The sequence below is a fragment of the Phaethon aethereus genome (genome assembly GCF_964289735.1).
Source record: "Phaethon aethereus genome assembly, chromosome: W".
Classification (NCBI taxonomy): Eukaryota; Metazoa; Chordata; class Aves; order Phaethontiformes; family Phaethontidae; genus Phaethon; species Phaethon aethereus.
Window position 1 is genome coordinate 4,184,752 of NC_138581.1, and position 27,418 is coordinate 4,212,169.

Consider the following 27,418-nt stretch of genomic DNA (forward strand, 5'->3'; position numbering starts at 1 on the left):
CTTCCTTCTTGGAGAACTCAAGCTGGTAGCAACCTCAACCAAGAATTCAAGCTAAGAGCCTTAGCATTGTGTCAATAAAAGGCCTCCTGAAGAAGCCAGAATTCACTTCAAGAGAAGTGTTGACACTAGGAGATTAAGAAAAGTTGGGTGCATTCATGGAAAGGTCCCTTGAGCCCATCCCACCCTTTGTATGGAGAATGGCCAACAGCCAGTCTCTTGGAAAAAGGGAAACTCAACATTTCCCTAAGAAATAATACCTTTTCTTTTAGTCTCCTCCGCAGCCTGTCTTTGGAAGACTGAAGCAAATTGATCTTGGGTCTTTCCCCAATGCGCTCGTGAATACTGTCTTTCCGCTTGGTCTCTGACTCCTGGATGTACTGCTGAGACTGCTTCTCCACAGTCTCTGGGCCTCGGTGCGTCTCCACAGGAATATGCACCGTGCAGACGGAGGTGTCCTCAATTTTCAAATTCTCAGTCTCTTTGGCGTTTCTGTGCGTTTCTTTGTCGTTGGGCGAGTGCTTCTGGTTGTGGTGCCATCTCCGGTTCTGGCTGTAGCCGTGGTGGCCCGTCCTGCCTGAGGAGTGAGGGGCCTGGCCTCCTTGGTAGAGTTTCTGGTGGTCCCTGTTGTGTTTGGTGCCACCTTGCTGATGATCTGTGTGCTGCTGAGGCTTGTTCCCACCGGGAAGTCTCTGCTGTCTCCTGGAAAGTCAAAGAACATTGTTAGTACAGACTTTCCTGCACGGTCCTGCTTGGTCAACACATCTTCTATCCCACCAAACAGCCTGACCCTTGCTGGGTGGGCTCTGTGGGTCTCCCTACCACAAAAGGGGTAGCCAATTTCTTGGCATCTAACACAACCTAGTACCAACTCATATCTCTAAATGTCTTTCAGTAACTGGCATATTTCAGCTGAACGTTTTCATGAACAGTTAGATTAACATGTCTTTGGTTGCCAGGAAAAACTCTCCCAGGTTTCTGTGTTTTCTGTGTTGCTTCCACACTAAACCAGGGAAGACCTAGTTAGTCCCAGCTCAGCAGCAGGAAGTCAGGCAGGCAAGAAGTATCAGGAGGTATTTTTTTCTCAAGACCTAAGGAGCTCCCGATATACCTGCCCTGCAGCATTGCTTGCTCCTCTTGCTTGCCACCTCTGCTGTACCAACATGGCATACTGTTGCACTGGTTTTAACCATTTAAAACCATTTAAAACATTTTAAGTGCATCATGAATTTCTAAGTGGAAAAAAAAGGTAAAAAGCAAATTACCAAGTAAAAGACGTGCCCATACCACATGGTTTTGTTCAGCCTTTCTTCATGCACGTCTCATCATTGCTATATGGGGAGAGGATGCATGCATGGATGAAGCTGCTGACCACAATGGGCTCTGGCAGCACAGGGAGCCAGGACCATTACCTCTGGATAGGAGGCTGGGTGAATACAGCTCCAAGCAGATAACATGGAAATTCAACAGGCACAAAGAGGAGGAATTGCCCTCAAATGGTTTGCTCAAGAGACTACAGTGGCTCAGGAGGGGTGAGCAAGCCCCTATGTGCTGGTAGCCAAGATGGCAGGTCCCCAGAAAACAACGGTTGAATGGAAGAAATGCTTTGGCAGCCTCAGCTATTTCAGCTTTCCACGCGGGCTGCAGCGTGGTTCTCCCCAGTGGAGAAGGCTGAGCTGGCATGATGTCATCAAGGATGCAGTTAAGATGGAGATGGTCCCGGCATTGGCTGCCTTCGTCCGGGACTCCGCAGGGTTAGTCCGAAGCACGACAGCAGCTGCCTGCCTACTGCCTTCTTAGCGCGCGGTATTGGCTCCGAGCGCGCACGGGATGCTTTAATGCTCGGCTCCTTACAAGGCTGCTGGGAGCAGCGCTGGATGCTGGCCAGGGACATCTCCCCAGCATCGTCCCCTGAAACGGGGAAACAGCCACGAGCGCTGCGGTGACCACACCGGTCTGCATCCTTTATAATCCCCCCGCTCAGCCTCATCCCTTACCTCAAACCCCACCTCCATTCGGATAAATAGCAGCATTTATTTTAAACACGTTGCATAGCAATTAATTTTATTTTCATCATCTGTACCACTCAGCTAAATACACTCGGACGAAGGAAGCGGCCATTCACAAATACATTTCAATGGTCAGTGGCTAAAAAGTCTCCAACCTTGCCTGCCAAAGCCATCTCCCCATCAAATCAGCATTCCCTGGCATCCCCAGGAGTTAAAACCTATTTTCTGAGGCCAGCTGGCTCTTAACCATAAAGAGCACGGGCTCGTGCTTGGCGAACGCAGGACGAAGAGGCTTGTTCGTGGTGGCAGTGGAAGGAATTTGTGTTTGGTCTCAGACCACCAGATCCGGTTTTCTGAGCTATTCAATGTGGTGGTGTTTTGTTTTTTTGGGTGTTTTTTTGCAAGCTGAATGGCAGGGAATTAAAGATGGGGGAAGCTTTCCTGTTTGCTGGAGCTTACAAGCATTTTATGAGTACAGATTCTCCACATCAAGTTTTCCTGGCATTTCTTTGTTTCCTCTCAGTAACGCAATCACATAAACCGCTTTGTAGAGAGCAACGCTTATTAAAATGGGAATGTCAAAATAAAAGTTAGTTAAAGCCCTTATCTAGTGCTGAGCCCTCACATGCTTAAGTGTGCAAGGGTTCTGCTGATTTAATTCAGCATTTGCTTTCTGTGGTTTTGCTCTTCTCTCCTCTCAAACATCTGAATTTAACTGTTTGGGTGCACTTTCAGCCCTGGGTTATAAATACAATACCAGCTTGTCTGGCTTAAGTTGGAAATATCGCACAGAACTGATAAAAGATGCATACAGACACAGCTTTAATTTAAGCAGAGGTAAGGCAAAACGCCTGGGAACGAGCTGGGAACCAACCTCTGCCATAAATTCCTGCAACAAATGCATGCAGGGACGTTTTTTTCCTAAAGACATAATGATATTATAAACCAAGCCATTTCTGTTTAAGGGCTATGAAAGGGAAAAAAAAAAAAGGTTTAAGATTAAAAAAACCACTTAAGTCAATGTGGAATGTTCAAGATTGTTCAGTTTGGGGTTTTTGCAATAGGACAGGGAGAAGACAGGCCGCTCTATCCCCGTACAGGACAGCCAAAAGGCAATATCCCCATGGCAAGGGGCAGAGCAAACATAAACCAAAGCTCTGCAGTCACTGACCACAGGACGGAAAACACCAGAGTTAAACAACTTAGGGAAAAAAAAAAATTGCAAGAATTAAAAGGCAAAGGAAGGAGAATGGCAAACAAGAAGCAACGTCCGTGACTTGGCAGCAGACAAGGGTCTAGACAATCATCCAGCATTCAGGCAAAGACTTGTGTGTTTTTATCTTCCCAACACCCCAGCGAAGAAGAAAAGCCAAGAAGAAAATAGGACTCTGCAGCGAAGAAGAGCCAAGGCAGGGAGAACGGGGCCTAGAACTTAGATTTTTTTTTTTTTTTTCCTGACTGCACAGCATCGCAAAGCCGGGGAGGTTGGGATGTCCCATCCTTGCTCACAGGTGACGGAGACGCTGAGGACATGGAGAGCCTGAGGAAGGGGTAAGATGGGGACCAGGGCACCCCACCACAGGCACCCGCTGTGGGCCGAGTTGATGGAAACAACCTTGTACCTGCTCAACGGCAGGAGAGCTGAGATGGTGACTTGGGGTGACCTGCCAAGCTTAGGGAACCAGACCATGGAGGAACCCAAAGGCACGTCCCTGCCCGAGGTTTTAGGCTTGCGATGCCAAAGGGAGGAACAGCTGAAGCTTGGATCACACAGCAACAGCTCCCAGAAGCTACAGGGAAGTCCTTCTGTCCCTCTCTGCTCATCCTTTGCTGTTAAGAATACGGCACCTTGTGCGGGACCCTACTTCAGCTACAGGAAAAAGTATCTAGACAGCACAACGGTCTCTTACCTCTTGACTCCGTTTATCATTAAATAACCATTTTCACTTCAAAGGCCAAATTCTGATTCAGCTCAAAACTCCCCCTGACTTCAGTGGAACCAGGGATTTGGCCATCGGTCAACGTGGAAACTAAAGAGACATTCAGAGGCACAAAGAAACTGCAGAAGTACTAAAAACCAAGGGGAGACAGTCAGGGTAGCCAAGCTGGAAATAGGATGGTATTGCTTCTGCTATCGTTTCTCCACCGATTTTTTTTATTTAATTAACTAAATGAGATACCTTTCAACAGAATTTAGATCTGACAAATGTCTGTTCTGCCCGAGGAGCCTACGCAAACAAATCTAAGGCTTCAGCTGTCTCGGTGATTACCAGCCTACGTGCTCAGAAATATGGGATTCCTGCAAGTTTTTACTACATCGTTTACTCCCAAGGAAAGGGCCTGCAAGGCACAAGCCTGGGGAAAATAGCTCCAGACACGTGGACAGCTGTGGTCTAAAACACAGTTGCTCCATCCCGTCAGCCCTGCTCATATCCCCCTGAGCGAGACAAGTCCTCTGAAAGCCCCCACCATTTGTCTGGCATGTGGAGAGCCGGAGGACAATGTGGGGTTACATTCTCCCAGTGGACGCACGGAGATTTGGTTAGGGAATTCCTGCAAATACTGAGAGGTAAGGAGCTACATCTCCAACAGCACTCGAGACATTTATCCTGAGGTGCAGAGCATCCCCTACGGCCAGACAGACTGAGATCCCATCTGTGGGCTCAGGGACAGGGTGCTCTGGACATCCTGGCTCTTGCTTTTGAAGAACCTGCCTGGACACCATGCTTGTCCCCAATCCCAGGCAACTCTCCCATGGGACAAACCCTCCTGGGCACACCAAGTTCCTCGCAGGGTAGGGATGCTGGTTTTGTTCTGCTTTTGTGCAGAGCCTCATACCTAGTGGGCATGGCCAAGGCCACCCAGCAATTAACTAATATGGACTTGCAGCCGCTCAGGCAAGAAGTTGAGAATGAAGAGTGGTGCCGTGGCCAAGGTCAAACCTTCTGCTTCCCCTTCATCCTTTGGGTGAATGAAAACATTCCTCACTGCATTTTGTGGACAGGAAGTCTCTCTCCATCCTTTCTTTTGCCCAGGCAGAATCTCATCTCTGTACCAGTAGCAGGCCCAGGAATAAGATGCTAAGTCTCAGGAGTATCTCACGACCAGCTTTGCTACCACCATGCCTGGAATTAATCATCAATTGCTGTTACAAGGAATTAAGATCTGCTGCAGAAATGGACTCTGTGGGATCTTCCACCCCCACAAGGACCCCAGATCCCACTTATCCGTGGCACCCCTGAAAGCTGGAGGAGCAGAGACCCCCAAGGCATGCAGCAACTGCACCTGCCAACAGAAGACCAGCGGGGCTGGCTCTGTGGAATGAAGGGCCACCATTCTCTCACTTTCCTTTTGAAAATCCCACAGTAATTTTCCATTGAGAGGGAGGGAAATGAAATAAAATTCTTAAAGAGTCACCATTGAAAGAGTTAGATAGCAACTGGGCTCTTTCCTGTTGTACTAGCTAGCTGCCCAGGATACTCAGCCTGAAAAGGGAAAGGGCAGGAGAAAGCAAAGTCCTCTGAAACAACCCCTGAACAAACCAGTTTCTCCAGGCCCAGCCTTTCTGAACTCAGCATATTCCAGCCACACCAGCTGGTGCACCTTGCATCATGTAGCTCCACAAATAACTGGACTGGGACCCCCAAGCAGGTGCTGCTGGAATGGTTTGGGCACGGCAGTGCTGCTGCGGTCAAAAACGCCCATCATGACTGGCTTTGGGCACCTAAGGGAGATCGTGGTCCAAACTGGAGGGCCTGAAGAATCCCAGTTAAGAGCTGGTAGAATTTTACAGCATCTAAAACTGGTCCTGGAGGTCTAACTCTGCCCTGGAAGGTCAATGAGAATACTGCTACTGCTATTAATATAATGAGGAGGAAGGCCTGAATTTCTATTCTAGAGGCCTGACTTCCCCCAAAAGTATTCTTCACCAAGCCTGCCTCCATCAAAGGCACTCTGATGTCTTATGTGCATGTATAATGATAACTCAGCGTTGCTTCGGTGCAGGGAGCACCAAGGCTGTTTTCTATCCTCGCTATGATTGAGGGTGGGAAACACTCAAATAAGCTTGACAGTTCCACACAATTTAATCAAAAACCTCAAAACCCCACAGAAAGCAACAAGCACCAGCTCCAAGGATGAAGAACATAGGACTTCTGTGTGTTTTCCCTTTGGCTTTCCCTCTCAAACTGGTTTCACTTGGCTCTAGTTTCATTTTTGTTTGCATTTTTCTCAGATGAGAAGGGAACAAGATGTCATGTTCACTCCTGAAAACAAAAATGAAATTATTCACACTTCTTTTATGCCTTTCTGTCACTAGGGTTAAAGTCTATCCTGAGCACAAGATCCAGCCCGTGCATCTGGACGGACATGGCATTTCAGAAGCACAGAATATCCACCTGTCAAAATGGTGGTGATCAGGATCTAAAATAATCTTTGAAGAGTTGAGACAGGATGCATGTTTTAGATCTTACACATATGCATGTTTGGAAACATACAATGAAGTCTAGAAGACAAGCACAGCCAACAAAAACAACACTATGAGGGTAGAGATGTTTCTGATGAGGCTCACTGCATCTGGCTGCTCGGAAAAGCATTATGAAACCTTCACACGAGCTGCACACCTCAGAACAAGTCCTCTTGTCATCGCCTTGGTTTTGGGGTGCAGCTGCTGCTGACAACCCTCCCTTGGGCCTGGACATTACATCTGTCTTTGTCGGCTAGAGATGATTTCGTTTGGCCTTTACAACATAACTAGACTCACTATAAACCAACAGGGTAGCATTGATTTTTATGGTGAGGGTGGTGAACCCCTGGCCCAGGCTGCCCAGAGAGGTGGTGGATGCCCCATCCCTGGAATCACCCCAGGTCAGGCTGGACGGGGCTCTGAGCACCCTGCTCTGGTTGCAGATGTCCCTGCTCACTGCAGGGGGGTTGCACTAGATGGCCTTGAAAGGTCCCGTCCCACCCAAACCGTCCTGTGATTCTATGATTGAAGGTCTTCACACAGACACCCAAGGTGCTCATGCATTAACATCCCAAAAATGGATGTAGGATTGACACAAAGCACAGTTCATCATGGGATGCACTGTCTTCTGCTATGGGATGCTGACTGATTAGGCCTTTCCAAACACAGCAACAGACCTGATTTCTCCCTGTGCCTTCCTGCAGGATCACTTTACACCAGTGTCCACTACTTCTCACACCACAGTGATGGACACCCCACCCACAGGACCACCAGATGTGCGCCCAGTCTGCAGGATGTGCTGCAGGAGCAGAGAGAGTGCGGCTGGGCTGAAAGGACATGGCACGACGTCCACCAGAGCAGACTCAGCAAAGCATTGAAGAGCAAACTTGTCTACTGCTGAAGTCCAATGGAAGTCCTCACATACTGCAATGCTTGGCCGCACAGGCTGCCTGAGTCAGCTGGTTTTTTTTCTAAGCTTCATGGAAATGAATCTTTAGAAGGAATTTAAGTAGCTGTTTTGCAACACCAGCTTGGGAAAGACATCCCAAGTACAGATGGCATGCGAGATAGCTCCAAAACAGCTCTTTAAATGCTTTGCTGGATCTCCCACAAATCATTAGGGATGTCCAAATGGAGGCCCTTGTTGCACAGACCGGGCAACCAGCTAGGAAGACACCCCCTGGACTTCAAGGCTGACTGCCCAGACTGGTGTAGAAATCACTGCAGTGATTTCGTGTAGAAATTGCTTGGAAATGGTTCTCTTCATAAACTACATTGCTTGGAATTATGTTTTGGGATTCTTAGCCTACTGTAAACATGATTGCAAAAATTACATGAAAACCATAGGAAAACACAGTGACAAGGAACTGAACCCAGTTTAGTTGAAATAGTTTAAAGCTGAAAGACACAACCATGGTACATGATGTTTCCCAAACATCTGCTGAGTGCAAATACACACGGATCCTGGACTACTAGTAAGAATGAGATTTGAATGAATAAAGATTCATCTTTTACTACTTTGCAATAAGAGATTATATTGCAGACTCCAGGCTGCCTCCTTTAAAAATACACCAAGGCTGATCAGTTACCCCAAGATCTGATAATCCTCCACGAGATATAAACTTTAAACCCATGCTAAGATGCACAGACACAGCCCACCACCATCCCTCCACGGTCCTGTCCCTCAAGATGCATCCTAAATAGTACGTACAAGCCCCCACCTGCTGCCTTTTTGTTCAGCTGTCTTCCTTTAGACCTCTGTGACTCTTTGACCTGCAAGCAAGGAGACATCCTAGGTTTTTTCCATATCCTATTTATACCAGTACTTTCTAGTGAAGAAATGAATGTCTTTCCTGTAGAAGCTAAGGCAAGATTTGACAGGATCTCCTAACAGCTGTCCAGACACATGAGCTGACCCAAAGTCAACAGCAAGCAATGACTTCCGACACCAGGATCTGGTAAAACACCAACCCAAGGAGCCGAGATGCTTTGGACTTATCTGTGCCAGAAGTCTTTGTCAAGCACATCAAATAAACTTTGTTAAAAATGATGCAGCATGCTCTAGCATTCAGTGTAGAGCTTTGGGAGCTAGGATAGATCTGGACATTGACTTATTGCAACCCAGTGACAATCCTAAGCAGTTCCCCAAATGTTTACCTAAGTCTGCCCCACTGTCAAAAGAAGAGTTGTCTCCTCTTGACCCCATTCCTGCCTCCTCCCTCATGCTACCCCTAATGATTACATGGACGTCCTGAGATGCGCCAGGGTCTGAACCACTCCAGAAATTTACTTTCTTTCGGATGGGTTTCCACTCCTCAGTTTGGATGGGAACATGCTGCCCGGGGGGAGGCACACAAAGCTGGCTCCCCTTCTGCAGCTCCATGTAGCTGAGGGCTCTTGCTGCTTGGGGACCAGCATCCCCAGCTTTAATCAGGAAATCGGGATGATCCACAGCATCTGCACAATGCTGGGAATGGATGGAGCAATGTTAGTTTAAATGAAATAAAGAAGCCTGTTGTCCACTCATGCCCTGGAGGCTGTCACGCTAAATAAAGACATTATCAGAGAAAGAGCAGATACTCAGCGCCTTCATGCCTGTTAATGACCCCAGCACCTTCCAAATCAATCTAGGGACTCGCTTTCCCACAGATGGTCCCTTGGAGACAGACTGCTGTGGCTTTAGTAGGAATAAATGGAAACAAAACAGTTAACAAATATCCAAAAATAGAGTGTAGTTAACTTTTTTTTTTAATATGGAGATGAAAAATCCCTGGGTGATTTACATGCCAGCAGAGATATTAGCTGCATATAATAGATGCAATATTTTTAATACTAATATTTTGGGCTGAGACAAGAGGGGGAATGGAAAGTATTTCCAGTGCCTTGACTTCTTTATTTTGCAAACATCAGTTGCTAACTGGGGTCAGACAGAAATATTGTTTCTGCAACAAGAGCCCAAACAACTCGAGCTGGCAACTTCTTCATGCACTAACCATGCCAGGAGGCCCTGCAGCGCTTCAGCACATTGCTCCCTCCCAGGTCTCCATGGCCAACATCCCCAACTTGGGCTTGTAGAGAGAAGGAGCTTGTGGTAAATGCTCTCCTGCAGAGAGGGTGGCTACTTGCTGTGGCCAAAACTGGAAGTCACCTCCAAACCATGCAGGCACGCCACAGAAGTGCTGCTAAGCTTCTTCAAATGGGCCAGGTCTCACGGAAAGACCTCGTGTGACACAGGGGATGCTATAAAACCTTTTTTTAGCCATCAGAAGCATTGACCTCTGCCTGTCCTTACCTCTCAGTTCAGTTGCCAGATAACTCCGGAGAGCAACCTGGTGGCATAAAGCCCTTGGTGTTTGTTTCAAGCAATCACCAGCAACGGCACATTTATATTTGAGGATTGAAAGCAGTAGAAAGAAACAAGTTATTTCACTTTACATTCACTCCAGCGACCAGCTGCTGACAACACCTCCACGAACTCTTGTTGGAAAACAATGTGTAGATTGATAAACCCATTTCCAGTACTGAGGAGCTGTGCCGGAAACACTCCACCAAAGAGAAAGCCATTTCAATAACAGATCGGTTTCCTAGTGCAGAGGAACCTGCCGCTATATTTCCTTCCCTCAATTCTGGCTGGCTGAAATAGCATCACGTAGACGGTTGTGTTTTGCACTACATGACACTAAAAGAGCAGCCTTGAAGGACACTCTCATGGGTGATGGGGTTCGCACATACAAGGATCTGGTGGCCATGGGTTCCCTGCGAGGTCTGCAGTGGCGGAAGGTCCAACCACAGCCCCTTCCCTCCTTTCTGTCTCAGTTTCCTTGCAGGGAAAGGGGGGATGGCTGACCAAAAGCACTCTGAGGTTGATGGACAACAAAACACTGCAGTGTTGTTTCATATCTGTCTGTCTTCACTGGAGAGAGCTCTTGCATCGCTTCCCTGTGACTCTTCCTACAGCTGACTGACCCAACAGCACCCTATGCTTGCCCACACGATGAGGACTTTCCTGCCAGCTTGGTTAAAAATAAACAAGTCACATCATCGGCTACCAAACCACCACCAATACAACCAAGATGACCAAAGTGCACCTCAGTGGAGGGTCACAAAAATAATGAGAGGGCTGGAACCCCTCTGCTGGGAGGACAGGCTGGGAGAGCTGGGAGGGTTCAGCCTGGAGCAGAGAAGGCTCCGGGGAGACCTTCCTGCAGCTGCCAGGGCTGAGAGGGGCTGAGGAGAAAGGTGGGGACAGACTTTTTAGCAGGGCCTGTAGCACTAGGACAATGAGTAATGGTTTTAAACTAAAACAGGGCAGATTCAGACTAGATCTAGGTAAGAAATTTTTCACAATGACGGAGGTGAAACCCTGTCCCAGGTTGCCCAGAGAGGTGGTGGATGCCCCATCCCTGGAAACATCCCGGGTCAGGCTGGACGGGGCTCTGAGCAACCTGCTCTGGTTGCAGATGTCCCTGCTCACTGCAGGGGGGTTGGACTAGATGGCCTTTAAGGGTCTCTCCCAACCCAAACTGTTCTATGATTCTATGATCCCAGAGCAGGCACTGCTGAATGCTCCTGCTGATGGTCTTGCTTTCAAAATGGGAAAACCTGTTTTAAATGCTGACTCTCATTTTGCTGAACACAACTGAAGAGCTAAGGCAGTGCTCAACCGGTACTTAGTCTGCAGGCACAGCCATGCGAGTGCTTTAACTCCCATGACACAAAAAGGATGGTTCAACATAAGCAAAAGGAGGTATTTCTTCACATAATACACAGTTAAACTGTGGAGTTATGCTATAGGAAATGCAAGTACCAGGAGCTTACAAGGTTTTAAAAAGCACATTGCCAAGGTCATGAAAGGAAAATCCATCAGGAGCTACTGGACACAAAGGTGAGCAAATGTGGTCCTGCAGATCCTCAAAGTGTAAATTCCTGGAGAACTATAGAATCCTTTCTATTGGAAAGGAGCCTCAAGATCATTGACTCCAACCATTAAGAGGACAGCACGGCTGGGAAGCAGCATACCCTGTCTTCTCACGCTCCTCCTGGTGTCCCTTGCCGGTCACCAAGCCAGGTGGTCTGGTGTGACCCATCACAGCTCTCCTGCTCTTACTGACCTCTTGACCAGCTCCAGCACACCACTAGCATATGTAATTGTAAATTAAATATTCCTGCCCCTCTACTGATGCAGGACTGCACGGCAGCCGTAAGATAAGACGAGTTCTCCCCCCGCTGGGTGGAGGGGTTGCGGCATAAGGCACTCTGCACGCACAGCCAGCGGCACATGCTGGCAATTACCCCTGCCCAGCTCACGTGCTGTAATTCATTAAGCCGCAGTAACGCAATCACCCAGCTGAGTCCTTTTAGGAACAAACCGCTGAGACAATATTGTCCTCTGGGGACCTGCAGTTCGGAGAATTAATTTAGTGTAATAACTCCCAGTGATGTTGCGGACAATCAAACCGAAATAAACGATGATCTGTCTCTAAATTGCCTGTAACCAACCTCGCGGCTGATGCCCCGCTCATCGGCGACCGCCGGCTCTGCTCGGACAGGAGGGGCAAGCGCCGCCCGTTTGTTTGGGACTTCCATGCATATGAACACTTAATCCTTGAGGAACCTCATCATGCCGGACCAGCACTCGAACAAGGAGTTCTTCACCTTGTTCTCTGGCATGCTCAGCTGCAGCTGGCACAGCTCCCTTAGTCATACAGTTTAGTTTTAGGTAGTGCTGCGAGGAGCAGGGAGTTGGACTCGATGGTCTTTATGGGATCCTTCCAGCTTCAGATATTCTATGATTCCTTTCCGAGATGCACCTTTAGTGCGGTTGTTCCTGAAAATGTGGCCTGTCCTTCACCACTGGTTCAAAGTTTCTCAATCTTAAGCAGGACAGAGACTATTATTTTAACAGCATCTCTGCTTAGGTGCTTTCAGCTGCCTAGAAGAGTTTTTTTTGCATCGTTATACTCTAAATGCTATGATTTAGGTAGATGCTAGCATTGCTACTCATCATTGCAGGCAAGGACACCATCAGAGACTTACATTTGTCCTTAAAAAGAAAAAAAAATTATTGGTCCTGAGTTTGCTCAGGAGAAGAGCTCTCCCACAAATCACAGCTTTTCACAGCCACCATTATGTTGGCTCAGCTCCTCTGCACCCTGCTCAGTGTGGATGGTGGTGACAGCTCCAGCGGGTTTGGGGTGTTCCCTCTGCACCCCCAAAGACAGTATCCAAAAGTGGTGGCTCCAGTAACCCCTACCAGCTCCCAGGAGGGCACAGAGGAGACAGGAGCATGAGAAGGAGGATGAAAACCTGATTTCCAGATGCTGCTCCATGGGTTCAGACCCACATTAAACCTAATTATTTTGACTTGGAAATCCTATTGAGAAGGAAAAGGGTGTTTCAACCTTTTCAGTTCCTTCCCTTCCTCTTTCTCCTGCTCCAACACCATTTGCTGAGTTCACTAAAAGCACTGCAAATCATTTAGCTCAGTGCTAGTTTTCAGCAAGTACCCAGTCCATCCAAAACATTTCGTTTTGTTCCAGCTAGGAACAGCACTTAGGCACTAAAATAACGTCTTGATATTGTTGGTTTCTTTAATAAACATCCTCTCCTCTCACTGAAAAGCCCTCTGTAAACGGCCCTGGAAGAACAAAAGACATTTCTGTATTGTTTTAAGTTCTCTTCCTTTCTGAAAAATTAAAACAGTGAAAAAGCAAACGTGTTGCTACTATACTCTGTAATTATGAACTCATTTCTATTCACTTGCCCAGCAGGACAGGTTTGTCCTGGTGACCTCTGAAAAGGGGTTTCTAAGGCTTTTCCAAAATTTCACAGCCTTAAAAATGACACGTTCATGGCAACCATAAGATACGTTCACCTTCGCTTTCACCCAAAATAACTCGCATCTTAAAATCCAGGGTGAGGGCCATTCCTGGGACTATTTTTATTTGTGAAAGGAGCCCTAGTGCTGGCCATGAATAGATCAGCATGGGAGCGGCTCTGGAAATAGTGCAACCCTTCAAGACAGCGTGACAATTGCATGAACACGGGCTGTCAGCTTATTGTAAGGAGTTCTCAAACAAATACCTTGCACGGCACACTCCGGAGTGATTTTGGGGCTTTTCTGAGCAATCTTTCCAGCACAAAAACTACCTGGCCTAAGGAGGACATGTGCCATTGGGATCCCAACCTCTTGACTTGCCCGTGCAATGCTTGCAGAAACAATCATGGAGTTTTCTTCCGGTAAAGTCCCGCTGAGAAAACATTTTGCAAGACAAAGTGCTGGGACAACTTGCTTATATACATATATATATATATCTGTTATATATATGCATATATATCTCTCTCTCTCTTTAAGCACAGAGTGAAAGATAAGGAGGGTAAACAAGAGGGAAAACAATTTTCTTTTTTAATAAGAGATGAAACCATGGACAAGAAGATGATGCCTGTGAACTCAGAATCAGATAATAGTGAATGCAGAAGAGCAGATGTTCATGTAAAATAAAGTAATATTGTCCTTTAAACACAAGCTAGACATTAGCTTCAGCATTTAGACACAGGATGACAAGCCACACTGCTTTACGGTCCATTCCTGACCCTCCCATGATTTCATGTGCCCATGATACACCTAGGCATTTATACTTCTCCTGACATTGAGGACCAAATCCAAGGCAGCACACATACATCCACAACACAGCTTAGGCCGAGCTGAGGACCCTACAGCTCTCATGAACCAGTTCCCAAAATCCCACCCAAACCCAAGGGTTTAGATCAGCTCACGTTTTGTCTGAAACGTAAGTGCCAAAAGCATCACTGCCATGCACATCCTGAGATGCCACCATCTCCTCAGACCCCCTCAGTTCAGCCAGCTTCTGCCTTGGGACTTACCAGATTCATCAGCTGGGGAGCCACCCACCAGCTCCCTTCTAGAAGAAACCTTCTAGAAGAAGGTGCAAATTGTTAATGGATGTGAAAACGAGATAGGGATCATAGCAGGAGTTGGCAATGCCTTGAAGGGGCTCAGGGCTAAACCTTTCCACCTGTGATGACAACAGTTTGCTGTCAGCACCTGTTTATGAAAAACTAAGGGCAAAAAAGTCAAATCTGCACTTCACCCAGGCTGCTGAAACACCAGAGACTGGTGTCAACTCCTGCTCATTAGCAGTGCTGAGCTGGCTTGGCTAGTAGACCCAGGTCTGGGTCTATCTACCCAGCTGATGGGTGAGGAGGGTTTGCTCTGGCCAGTGAAGCCAGGCAGCCTCAACAAGGGGTCAAGCTAAATATGGGTGAGGGATCTCATCAGCCATGTACATCTTCCAGGTACAGATACAAGTACATTTTCTTCACACACCAGAAATACTTATGGCAAACACGGTCTGAAGCGGAGACTGCTGCCCCCAAAGCTTCTCAAGAAGTGCTAAGGCAGCATTCTCTGCGAGTGTGAAAATGTCCTGGTGGAAACCTTGCTTTCCTTGGCTGAGAAGAGATTTCCCTTCCATGAGACGGGAGAGAACGGGATGCCCTGTCTCAAGTCTTTGTTCTTGCTGAAGAGAGCCCAGAAACAAATCCCTGTCCCAGAGCTTCCTCTGGTGTGAGGTGCTTTGGCTCAACTCCTCCCACAGCTCTTTGTTCTTCAGACTTCCTTGGTTCTGGTCAACATGGGAAGACGAAATAAAGCAAGGAAACCTGTTCTCATAAGATGGCCAGACTCATTTTTCTTATGTGGGGGCAAGAAGATCTCAGTGAGAAGCTTTCCAGGGCTCTCCAAGCACCTGTAATTGCCACCTTTGTGAATTCCCACCCTGTCCCAGGGGAAGGGGAATCCTCCCTTCTCTCTACGCAGCACTGGATTATTGTAGGGTTGCTCACAAAGGTCAGTCTTGTGCAGGACTTCTACCAGAGTGCCGTTGTGAAGACCCTCAGGCCCTGCGCATAAGTGCTTCGTGTACTGAAGAACTGCTCCCCAGACAGCTTATAGCAGCAAGATGCATTTAATGCACGGAGAACATAGGCACGGGGAGGGGGTGACATAGCATCATACAGCGAGAGGCTTTAAATTGCCTAATTTTAGGTGTCTGAGATGTCAGAGGCCAAATGTGAGGTAGGGATCTAAACAATCAGCAGCAGCCCAACCAGTACAGAAGGTGGAGACTGGGGAGGGGGTCCCCTGGCCAAACGCCTGCTTCATGTTGAGATGAACCATCCTCCAAACTCCACTGACTGCACCATTTTAGTGCAGGTTTCACAAAGTCTGGTGTCTGCTAGCTCCTTGCATGGATTTCATGATATGTTCGAAATAGGAGCTGTGATCATGGAGGTGAATCCCATCAGTCTCTGATAAAGGTCAGAACTGAAGTGAGGTCTTCCATGTCCTCCCCGAGGGCCTTGGACACAAATACTGAGTTTTGATGAAATCAAGTGTCCTCCACCACAGGCACATGCTGAAGTTCTCCTGGATTTTTTAGCTGGAGCAATTATTTTGCTTTGTGTGAAGTAACATCATAAGACCCTGAGCTGATCCAGCAGGCCATTACGCTCCTGTTGAGGTTTCATAACAGTAAAATGTTTTGCCGGTACTACATAAAGTCTTTCAATCAGCTGCAGAGATGGAGAAAAACAACCTGCAAAAGCCTCCTGATGCCACAAAGTCTACTGGCAGCTTGGCAATTCAGGTTAAATTTAGTCTGCAGGACAGGGGTCACTTCAGTCGCCAAGTTAATAAAAAAAAGGGAATAAAAAGTCTTGTGTTGTAGAGTTTTTATGTAATGACAAAGCCGCTCTCAATAGAGAGGTGGCAACCCTGCAGCTGGGAAATGCACCCGGCTCTCTCCTGCCACTGCCTCCTGGCATTAAAAAAAAGGAACAATGAAAGGAAAGGATTAAATTTGCTTAGATGAGTATCTTTTAACCCTTCTGCACCATGCCTTTAGCTAGGCACACAAGGAGGACTGAGCAGATATGGAGAACAGTAATGGATACGCACCTCCTGAAGTCCTGCTCATGCGGAGCGTGTCCTGTTGAACTCAAAACGGGTTATTTTTCTCTTTAGATTAGTCTTGAGCCTACAGAGCACTCTGATATTTACAGAAGTATTTTTCCCCGCATAACATGAAATGCAAAATCCTTTTAGTTGTTGCTAGAGTCGGGAAAGGAGCTGTAAATATGGCATCACCTTTCGTGGTGCGTTTTGCCGGCAGGATTGCAGCCCCACCATCTGCCTTCAGGGGCGACTCACGGCTGGGCATATTTTCACTGACACCCTCAGCGTGTAAGGGCTTAGCGCTGATCACAACGGCAGAAACAAGAGCAGCTGGGTGGAAAAGCCCTACTCACCCTGCCACAGCTTGAGACGCGGCTGACAGGCAAAACAAACTCCCCGATGGATGCTAAACACCAGCTGCTCCACCTTACTGCTACTGGTGTTTCACAAGGACCACTCTAATGGGAAGAGTGGTCTTCCCACCAGCTAATGGGAAGACCCTACGCGTGCAGCTCTGGAGATGGTGCTGGGGCAGAAAAAGTGGCTCTTAGATGAGCCAGTCCAGGACTGATGCTAGATATAAGCTCAGCTTCGGATGGCTTCTGCAGAGCTATTTGATCACCTGTGCCGTGTAGGTACTGGGGCTGGGATTACTGCACAGGGATGGTGTTGGGCTATTACAGCCCCATGCCATGCTGCGTCCTGTTCACTGAGCCCAGAGCAGAGTACAAAGGCAGCGAGGGGTCTTAATGGAGCCAAACCACCTCCAGATCTCAGCTCCAAGAGGTCCCTCTTGACGACAAGCAGCTCCACCCAAGCCTGAGTCACCCCAGCCGGATGCCGTGGGTCGTCAGGAGGTGGCTTTTTGGATAATTCAACGACCACTCCTTCAATGGGGAGCCTGGTGCAGGCTTTGTTCTCAACAACCTCCTCCCAGGAGCGGGATCCCATCACCCTGACCCCTGGCAGAGGTTTCTCCGCGATGCCTGGAAGGAAGGGCAGCAGGGCCGGGCGATGCCAGTGTGTCTGGCCAGCACGGCTCTGCGGGTTGAAGGGGCTCCTGCTTGACCCCTCCTGATACCATCTCTGCCCTGCTCAATCACCGCCTTGCCCAAACAGCAGCTGATGGACTAACCAGGTCCCAACGACACCACGTCTTCCCACCAACCTACCCGACAGCCTCACGAGAGGGTACTGGAGTAACTAGAAACACGGGGAGGAAGGACCTTGTGCCCCTGCAAGCCCCTCCAGTTCCCTACATCTGGCAATCAAGGTAGACTTTCTGCCGACTTCCAGTCTTAATTAAATGACCAGTTTTATCCGCTTGCTGGTCATAGCAGCATGTTTCTTCATCACAAATAGTCCTTCTATCCCTGCGCTGTTTACCCAGGGTACCTCGAGAGCAGCCGCATCCGCTCCCAGCCTCTGCCGGGCAAGGCTGAACCAGCAGACATGTGCAAAGTAGCATTTCCTTCTCTGGGCTTTCAAGTTTATTTTGTCCTTCACTTCCCTGGGTGACCCTGGATCCTCGTATTAAGAAACAGCAAAAAAAAAAAAAAAAAAAAAAAGAAGGCAGAAAACTTTTGCTTTACCTCTAATCTCATCTCAAATCCCCTCTGCTAATGGCTCCATCTCACTCCAGCATCATGCGGTCCTGCAGCTCCCACCTGACCCCAGACCTCCTCCCTGAATGAGATCTTGCCCTTGAAGGAGCAAGCTGGGCAAAGCTGATTCCTGTGATGTTTTATGACAGGGTAAAGTGGTAGAGTGCCCTTTATGGTGTTTTGAAAGGAAATTGTACAGGAACAATGTCCCGAGCAGCGTGGCTATTGAAAACCCTTCACAAAAGGAGTTTGCCACAAGAGGAAAAGCAGCTTAATCAGTCGAACTAATCACTGTAGGTGGTTGAGTGTCCCTGAGGGTCCGTAAAATCAAATATAATGGGAAAAGAAATATATCACAGCTTGCCTACGCTCCTCGGTGGAGCTGCTGGCAGATCTGGGACATTCCCTGCCTGGCCCCAAGCCCGCTGTGACCATCCTTTGGGCCGCCCCTATGCAGGACCACGCTCGCCTCTGGGCAAGACCCTGTCCAGGGCCACGTGGATGGGCTGGGGTGAGCCCCGGCAGGTCCCTCAGCAGCGTGGTGGCCTGTCAGAATGATCCAGGCTCCGAGCAGGGAGTCAGGACAGAGGTGCCTGCCACTGTGCGCTCACCCCAGCTAACCCGGTTTCGGCGTGGGCGCGAGCAGGAGGGGTCAGCGGCGCTTACACAACCCTCCTGCCTCAGGAAGAGGAAACTGTCCCTGACAGCCACCCGGGGCTCTCCTGGGAGGGAGGATATTTCTGCCTCCCCCAGCTCTAAATCTAATTAAAACCAGAAAACAACACACACAAAAAAATAATCCAGACTGTTTTTTCCTGATCATTTAAGTGTAAAGCCAAGTTAACGGTAGGAAGCAAATTGGGACAACGCAGGAGAAAACTTGGGGACATTTCTGTAATCCTGTTGTCAAAAGTCACCGGTATTTGGGGCATGCTGAGGGAAGATGGGGAAAGAACACGAGCCTCTTCGCTCCCACCCCTTCTTCTCTGTTCATGAGCCAAGAGGACCTACGCAGTCTTCTGCTCCACCTCCTTACCTCCACACAAGGGCTTCACAAAGGATGGATATCCCAGGTGCTGAAATGCCCCCCTTAGATCCCACCCAACAGCAGGAGTAGGAGACAACACAAATTTCAGCCACAGCTAAGGGTGACAGTCCTTCAGCCAAGGCTGGCTCTGGTGCCCAACAGCCCTGGCCGGGACAGGCAGAGCAGCCCTTTGTGGGTCTGGTCATCCCAAAGCCTGGAGACACACCAGCTGCACTTGGAGGAAGCACAAGGGATCCACACCTTTTCTACTGAAAGAGGAATTCAGATGCCTTTTGGAAAGAGGGGACTGGTTAGGCTTTTACTCCATCCTCTCCAAGAGATGGGGCTGCACTTCCCACTGTCATCGTCTCCTATTCTTGCCCATAGACTGACCACCAAAAGCCCCATGAGGTACCAGTCAAGCACCTACGCACACATAAGGATTTCCTTTTGATAAGGTATTCAGCCTGATTTGACTTTTGAACCCAACAAGATGTGACTGAACCAATGCGATTACGATGGCGCAAACTTTTTAAGACTTCCCCAGCAACATTTTCCTGGTCCTCAGCAAAACTGTCCTCTTCCTTAGGTGACGCAGAACAACCTCAGTACTCTGTTAACCAGAAGACCGAGAAGTAGGTATAAACTCACCCGCCTTAACCCATTGCAACTCCATATATTCCTTGTAAATCCCACCTAAACCAGGCAACATTTCTCACCACACCTACAAGGCTGGTGTAAGCCCCTGGATATGCATTTCCAGGCCATGGGGTTTGGCCAGCTGGACACTCCATCCCAAAACACATCATACCAGGATGCCATTGGAAGTGGAGAAACCCTGTGCAGCACCAAGTTGACTTGCAATGCTTTGATAGATACTTAAGAAATGGCATTTTTTGGAACTTTTTGAAAAACAGGGGGCCCACCTGCCTAAGGAGACCATATTCCAGCACAGCTTGTGCTCTGCTAACAGAGATGCACTGGGTTGGGAAGAGTCGGAGGAGAGGACTTGAGAAATAGGTCCGTTGTGCCCCCTCTCCCAGAGTATTATTCTTCTCTTGACTGCTTGCAGGACAGAAGCGCAGGAGAGGTCCTGCAACCGCCCAGGGAAAGTCCCTCCTTCCCTAGAGGTGGTTGCCTACGGGAAATTGAACCAAGTTGCCTTTGGTGATATCTAGGTAGGGTGGGTTTTGTGTGGCAGCGAACAGCAGATTAGCATTTGGGACAATAAAACCCTCATTGGTGTTTAACACTTGCTCACATGGACATCTATGAAAAAACCTGCCTCTGCTGCTCTCTTTCAACAATCCCATCAAGCGGTGATGCCCTCCCTCACCCTCATCAGGAGTTACCTCTCTTGCATCTAAATCAACAGAGAAAACACCGGGTGTGGGATTTCTGCAGGGTGAGGTGGGGAGGGCGATACCTTTCACTGGTCTCCTGCCCTGATTATAAGCTCTTTGCGGCAAGGACCTCACCATCTCCTGTAGGCTTTTACAACACCTTGTGCAACCAAACTCTCCACCAGATGTGGCTCCAGTGTTGATCACTGTTACCAAAAATGTGTTCAACAGACCCACAGTGGTCCTTAATTGGGAAAGTCAAAGCCTGTTTTAACGACACCTCTAATTCACTCTTTGTATCTATCTTATGCAACAAATAAAACATGCATCCCATGGAAAAATGACTTGTGGAACAGAAAAACGTATTGTATGTGCAAGGAGAGAGCTATGGCTGCACGCCCATAGGGTCACTTCTCCCCAGGAGAGCGAAAGGTGCACAGCAGAGACCTCAGGGTAGGTGAGCCATGCTCCTCCGCAACGCGGTGACAGCATTTCCCGAGGAAAGGTGACGGGAAGGAAGCGTGGACAGGCGCTATTTATAGCACGGCCGGATGTCAGCGTCGTTTTGCATGAGAAACAAAAGGTGCTTCGCTAGCCCAAGACATGGCCCCTTCTGAATGTCACCGTCGGGGAGGGGAGAGGAGCCCACATGTGCTCTCGGAGGGAACCGGTATCATTTGTAAGACCAGCTGGAAAAAAATAGTCAGATTTCTGGGTACCAATGTGCTTTATCAGCTCTTTTATAATAGCTGTGTTATACAAAGTAGCAGCCAACCTGAAGGTCAGCTACAACCAGGCAAGGCCTGGACCATGCTGGACCCATGCATCATGCCGAGGTCAGCCTCGGGGGTGACTCCTCAACCCAAGCTGGATGTCCACTTGTGAGCAGTGACTGCTGCACACGGCAGGAGGATGCACACCATGGTCACCTGGGATGTCATCCTTCATGTATGAGGCAGGTCCTGGACAGGGAGAGATGGTGCACCACGGACAGGCATTGTGGGGTCTGGGGTGCTGCTTAGTGCCAAGTGCTCACCACCTTCAGGAGAAGGGGAAAAGCTGCTAGATGAAAACCAGACCCAACTGTGCCAGGGCTTTGGGGGCCACACCTTCTTCTAACCAGTAGAGCAGGACAACCTCTTTTCTTCTTGCAAATCCACTCCATGTCAGCCCTACTCCCATCTTTGGCTGCTACCAACTCCTTTCTAAGAAACCAGCTCTTCTTCCCTTGGGTCCAGACATCCAGCTGCTTCCTAACCCCCCTCCCAACCCACACACCACCAAACGGCCCCGCTCAGCCTCTCCCAAGCCTCGCTGCCTCTGATGCCCCATCCACAGTCTTGCAATTTTGAGTCTTTTGATATCCAGATGGGGTTTAAAACAAAAAGCCCATAACTCCCAACTGTTTTGCTGGCCATAAAATCTCATCCTGAGGGATGTTTATGTCACCTGTGTGGCTCCACCAGCTCTGAAATGAAGCTTTTCTCCCCCAGAATGATGCCTGAGACATTAAGATAATAGCACTGCAATAAAGCGTGAACAGCTTTGTAACCTATTTGTGCTCCAATACAGTCTGTTTTGAGGGTTTTTTTCTATTCCCTTTTTTTCCCCCTATTTCTACCATGTTTTTCTCATAAAATAACCATTCTGAGACCTCACTTACTGCTAGAAATCAATTTTGAGGAGCAAGTGCTCTCTGGTGGCATCTCAAACAGCACTAGAAGGACTAAAACTCCCCTCCTAGTCCCAAAAGCACCGCAGAGGCAAGGGGACCCTGAAAGCCCCCAGCATCAAACCATGTGGCATGAGGAGAGGGGGGCTGCTGGGGTCCCCAGCTGAAGTCTAGGGGATGGGACCATGCCTTTTCAGCTTAAATAATTATTTAAGACACTGTTGTTTTGTTTCACTTCACTCCCTCAAGCTCAGCTTCTTAGCTTTTTGCAACTAAAATAATTATGTTTTTCTGTCTAAGCTTGGACACCACCATGGATGGCTGTGGAGGACTCAGGCAGGACTGCATCCCCTCTGCTCTTTCCATTTTATTTCATTTGTGACTGCTTAGGGCTGAAACAGTCCCATATCTCCTCCTGCATGATGCCATATCGACTGGGTTTTAAGGCTTCTGTCTCTCCTCCTGGGATATTATCCCAGTGCTACTTGGTCTGGGCTGTATCTCACCCCGCGATTTTCCAACCTCAGCCCAAGGCAGTTTCCTTTGCTATCTCTCCTTGCCTTCTGTGTGGGAGGCAGGGATACCCTGGGGGGCTGAATGCTTCTGTCTGCTGACGACTTATCTGAAGGGACCAGAAAGACAAAGAAATAGAAATAGATGTCTGGTGTGATCCCTTGGACCGTATGGGTTTTTGGGTGGGAGGAAAGAACCAAGACGCAGTTCCATGGCTCTGGTGCAGCGCAGCTTTGTCCATGGGCCTTCAGGCAGGAGACCTTTGGCTCTGCAGGTCTCCTCTCCAGCAGCATCATGCACTCTTTGGATGGCAGAGGAAGACCTGCTCACTGAGCCGGGATGGGAGCAGGATGAGCCAGCCTCCGCTGTGATTTCTTGGGGAGCCCAGCCCAGCGCTGCGAGAAAGCCCACCCAGCTCGCTCTTGCAACACAAGCAGACTTCAGCTTGGTTTTAACCATGTTTTGGTATTCACAGGGCTGCAACCCAGCTGAAACAAGACCTTTTTTTTCCCTAAATCACAAGACTAAATTGCCTTAAAAATTGCCTACAGGAAAAAAGGACAGAGCCCCAAAGAGGAGAGAAAACAGAGTTTGCTGCTGACAAAACCACCCTGCCCACAGAAGAATGCTTCTAGGATGCCTGAGCAAACTCTTTTCAGCTGTTTTTTCGTCACTCAGTAAAATCTGGGAAAACCAAACCACGCACAGAGTTAACTGCATCACGGCTGTTCACAAGTCAATAAGTGATGGGGAGATTTGAGGACACACTCCAACTACTGTTACAAGTGTCTGTAGGACTCCCCCGAAAATCCCCCCGTGAGGCATCAGAGCTCAGACATGGACTTCAGATTACTCTAGGAGAAAAAATTGGCCACTTTTTCTCCTGTTCAATAACATTAACCTTGCAAAGCTCTATTGCCCCGGTCGTGTTGTCTGAGCCATAGCAGAACACACCGGCAGAAATAAAGCTGCATGTGCAACTAACTCCCTTTTTCCCCGCTTATTTTCATATTTAACCATAGTCACAATTCTTATCAAGGACTCTAGATGCTCTCTTATAATTAAATATGCAATTTACACAATTAAATATCCAATTGACCCAATTAAATTAACTCAATGGACTGAAATCACTAATGCCACAGGAACTCAGCTGCTTATTTAGCACATCCCCTCCTTCAGGCAGACAGGCATTGGAGTCTTGCTGCAAACCCCTCTCAACCACACCCACGTTGCAAGAGACCCTGAAAGTCAGCGAATTTTGCTTTTCAATTGAAAGAGAGGATGCAAGTTGCAAGGACGCAAAGCTTTTGCAGATAGTAACTTGCCAGCTGCCTCTTCTATAAAATGGGGGGATCTGGCTCTGCTGGAATAAATGTAAGGGGAAGAGGAGGTCCGTAAGATACTCCTGGAGTGGTACAGGACGTACCCCAGATTTAAAAGACAAACCAGGGGGATGGACAGAGTCTGCATTTTCAGGACGTTAGTGCTCAAATAAAGGTTTATGCATTAAACCAATGCCGGCAGCTATTAAATAGCAATACTGTCCAAAGACACTCCATGAGACAGGGATGGTGAGGATATGCAACGAGGAAGAGAAGATTAAAAAAAGCATTAAAGAGAGGTTTCATCTACCTCCGGTCGTTTCTCCTCCTTCTGAACAGTTTTTTGGTGTGTGCGATTTCAGCTTCATGAGGCAATGGATGGTAACCCTGTAAAACAGAGGGAAAAGCAACGATCAGTTCCAAGATACAGGAGGCACAGATATGGAAGGGGTCAGAGCGAGACAGAGCTGTACAGTCAACTTGTGAGCCTTATAAAAGAAACAGTTCCCGTCCAAACATCCTTGCAACATCTCAGACCCTATCAAAGCAGGTCTGGAAATCCACAGACTTCTTGTACCCTCTCAGGGCCATTGCAATGAGCAGGGAATGACGTTATCTGCAATTTCTGTATGGGAGAAACCACACAGGGCAAATAACTGCACTATGTATAGGTGGATTCCTATATACACCATCTATAGGGAATTCACCCACACCACACATGACACTGCTGACGCTGCTGCACCTAAACCATCCACTTTTCATTGGGTTGTTTCCTTTGTGTTTCTATATTTACCTAAAACCCAGCTGTAAAGATGTCTGTAAAGGGATGATGCTCAGAAGCATTTTGAGGATACTGGAGCAAGGAACACGAGCCACAGCCGGCAGGTCTGTTGGGGCTGTGCCCCCATGCCGCTAGCAAGTCAACGACCACATCATGAGCACCTCGCTGAGCCTACCCTCCGTGAGCTAGTCAACCCATGCCACCGCTGGGGAAGGGACGGGTGGCATCCACCTTACTGGAAAAAACTGAGATGACAAGGATGTTAAATGATTTGCCCAAGACAAGCCAGTGGAAGAGCTGTGTGTAACTCAAGCTGCTGTCTTGTCCTCTCTCCACTGAAGGTGCCGACTCTCCGATTTGACATGTTCATCTGATAAGGGGGATGCTGTATTTGCCATCCTACTAAGGGCATAGTGAGGCTTTGTTAATGTGAGCAAAGAGCTCTGAGGTTCCTGGACAAAAGGCACTATGTAAGTGCAAAGTGTTATTTATTTTCCAGGGACCACAGAGCTGTCATAACCATAATGAATTTTATTTACGCAGTATTGTACTTCCCCGGCTGGCAATAAAAGCCCTGTAAAAGTCGCTCCTTTTATTTCCATCGCAATCTATCTTAGCCTCGGAGCTCCAGGCGCTGCTGGTGAATCACCACGCGTGAGGGGCCACGAGGGAGCAGCCTGGGCAAGGGCAAGGGCTGCATGGGAATGCGTCTCATCGAGCAGCAGCTTTGTCACATTGGCATGACAACATAACACTGACTTCAAAAAAAAGTCCCTCTCTCTCTGCATGAAGAGCCTTAAAAATGACAGTTAATTTTAGTAGCAGTTATTGAGATAATATTTTGAGTTCCTCTGGTGGAAGATGTAATGGAGGAGAAAGGTTGCTGGGGATGCTAATGGATTGAGGTTTGCAGGCCAGAGAAGGCATCCCTGTGTCCAAGACCAACAGGGTTTATCATGACCATCCATCCTGGCCGTCTGCAAAGAGCCTGGAGAAACTGCTACTGCAACAACCTTACAGTTCCCACGGCAGCTGGAACCTTTCATTTCAGAGACCTTCACTCTTTGAGACTTCAAGCAATGAAGAAGTCACCAAGCCCTTGAGTAAGTCCTGCTGCTGACTTGCACGTCCCCATTGGAACCTTGCTTTGGGTGCAGTCTTGAAGTGTGCTTCCTGAGAAGGTGGTTTCCCTTTTAACTTTCTTCACTTTTAACTCTTCCAGAGAAAATCGGATGCACCATGATCACACGGTTTAGCACAGGCATTAGAAAGCATGTTCAAAAGTAGTACCCCCTCTCGGTGACCAAATTATCCTTCTCTCCCACTAAAACATCCTTAACACCCAGAGATGCCACACGAGCCACAGCATCCTGCATGATCTCTGATAGCAATGGTTCAAGGGCCATCGTCACATGAAGTTGCCTTAGCTTCCCTGCAGATCTGCTCATCCAGCGAGGATCTGCTCAGCATTGCACGTTGTTCTGTGGTCCTCTGCTCATGTCCCTGCACCCAGCACCAGAAAGAACTCTCCTCATGCTCCCTAGATCTCATCTCACCGCTCAAACATAGCCCATCTTTGACTAATAAGAGGTAGTTTGCAAGTAGGGAAAGCTGGAAACCTGCTCTCCTGGGGCTGTGTATGGGTTATCACCTAGTTAACCAGGTCTGACTTGGGCTTCTCCTGTGGTCAAACACCTCATGGTTAATTCTGTGTGGCATCTTTGATGTCTAATAGCTTAGAATCATACTGAACCTTCTTCATTACTAAGGGTTGTGGTTTGAGCCTTCCTCATCACTTATTTTCCCAATCACTGATTTTCAATGAATGCTGAGGAGGAGCTTAATATCTCCAAGAACTCCATTCCTCTGAAAATTTGTTTGGAACTGGCCAAAGGTACCAAACCGAATGAGAAAAGGAAGGGAGGGAGCAGACACACAGAGCCCAATCACATCAGCTGTGCTAATTTAAGAAATCAGGCTAAAAATAGTAAAATACTCAGTCAGGCTGTTTCCAAATGTTGTACTACCACAGGAGGCTAAAGCTTGGGGTATTTTTAAGAATTTAAGCTGCATTGCAGACACATGTGCAAATACAATTACCTGGAAAAATGAAACTCTCTCTGTGGAACAGAAGAACCTAAAGCACAGATTTCCTCAACGCCAAGCCTTCAATAAGGTCTCAGGAGCTGCCTTTCTGCTCTTTCCGACCAGAAACCATACGTACGGTGGTGCATTGCTGCATGTCCTCCTTTCAGAGCATCCCTCTGCCCACCAGCAGCAGACAGCACTGGGGCGAGAGATGGATTAATTACACGGGAATAAGGCTCCTAATCCAAGGAGCGCTCCTGGACACTGCCTGGGCCTGAACAGAGGAGAACTTTGTGTCCCCATTAGGAAAATCAAGTATCTCCTTTCTCCAGCTGAGCAGTTCCCTTCCTTAGTCCTAGTCACGAGACAGTGTTTTGGAAAAAAACAGTCACCGATCCCTACTCTTGTCTATTTTGCTGCCTAAACAGAGCTAAATTTGGAAGGGAGAAAAGTTGACTTTTTTTGTGCAGCAAGCTGATGTAAAAGGAAATATCAGCAACTTGCAAGAAGGCTGGAGTGGCTGGAGAAGACCGAGGGTGCTGCGTGGCTGGGGATGAGCCAGAGTCCCAAGGGCAAGGTGAGCGCCTTGATGACACAGCTTTTGGGTTTGTCTGGAGGCTG

At 48.1% G+C, this 27,418-nt stretch overlaps 1 protein-coding gene across 2 annotated transcripts in view; it reads right to left on the reverse strand.

Annotated features, from left to right (window-relative positions):
- The window catches only part of LOC309415105 (CBP80/20-dependent translation initiation factor-like), a 114,154-nt gene that overhangs the window by 38,025 nt on the left and 48,711 nt on the right, over positions 1 to 27,418 (reverse strand). For both annotated transcript variants that reach the window (XM_082012551.1, XM_082012550.1), the window contains exons 6-7: positions 24,239 to 24,315; positions 258 to 699 (exon numbers count right to left, since the gene is read on the reverse strand). In XM_082012551.1, the coding sequence (XP_081868677.1) occupies positions 258 to 699; positions 24,239 to 24,315 (519 nt within the window). The remainder of the gene's footprint in view (positions 1 to 257; positions 700 to 24,238; positions 24,316 to 27,418) is intronic.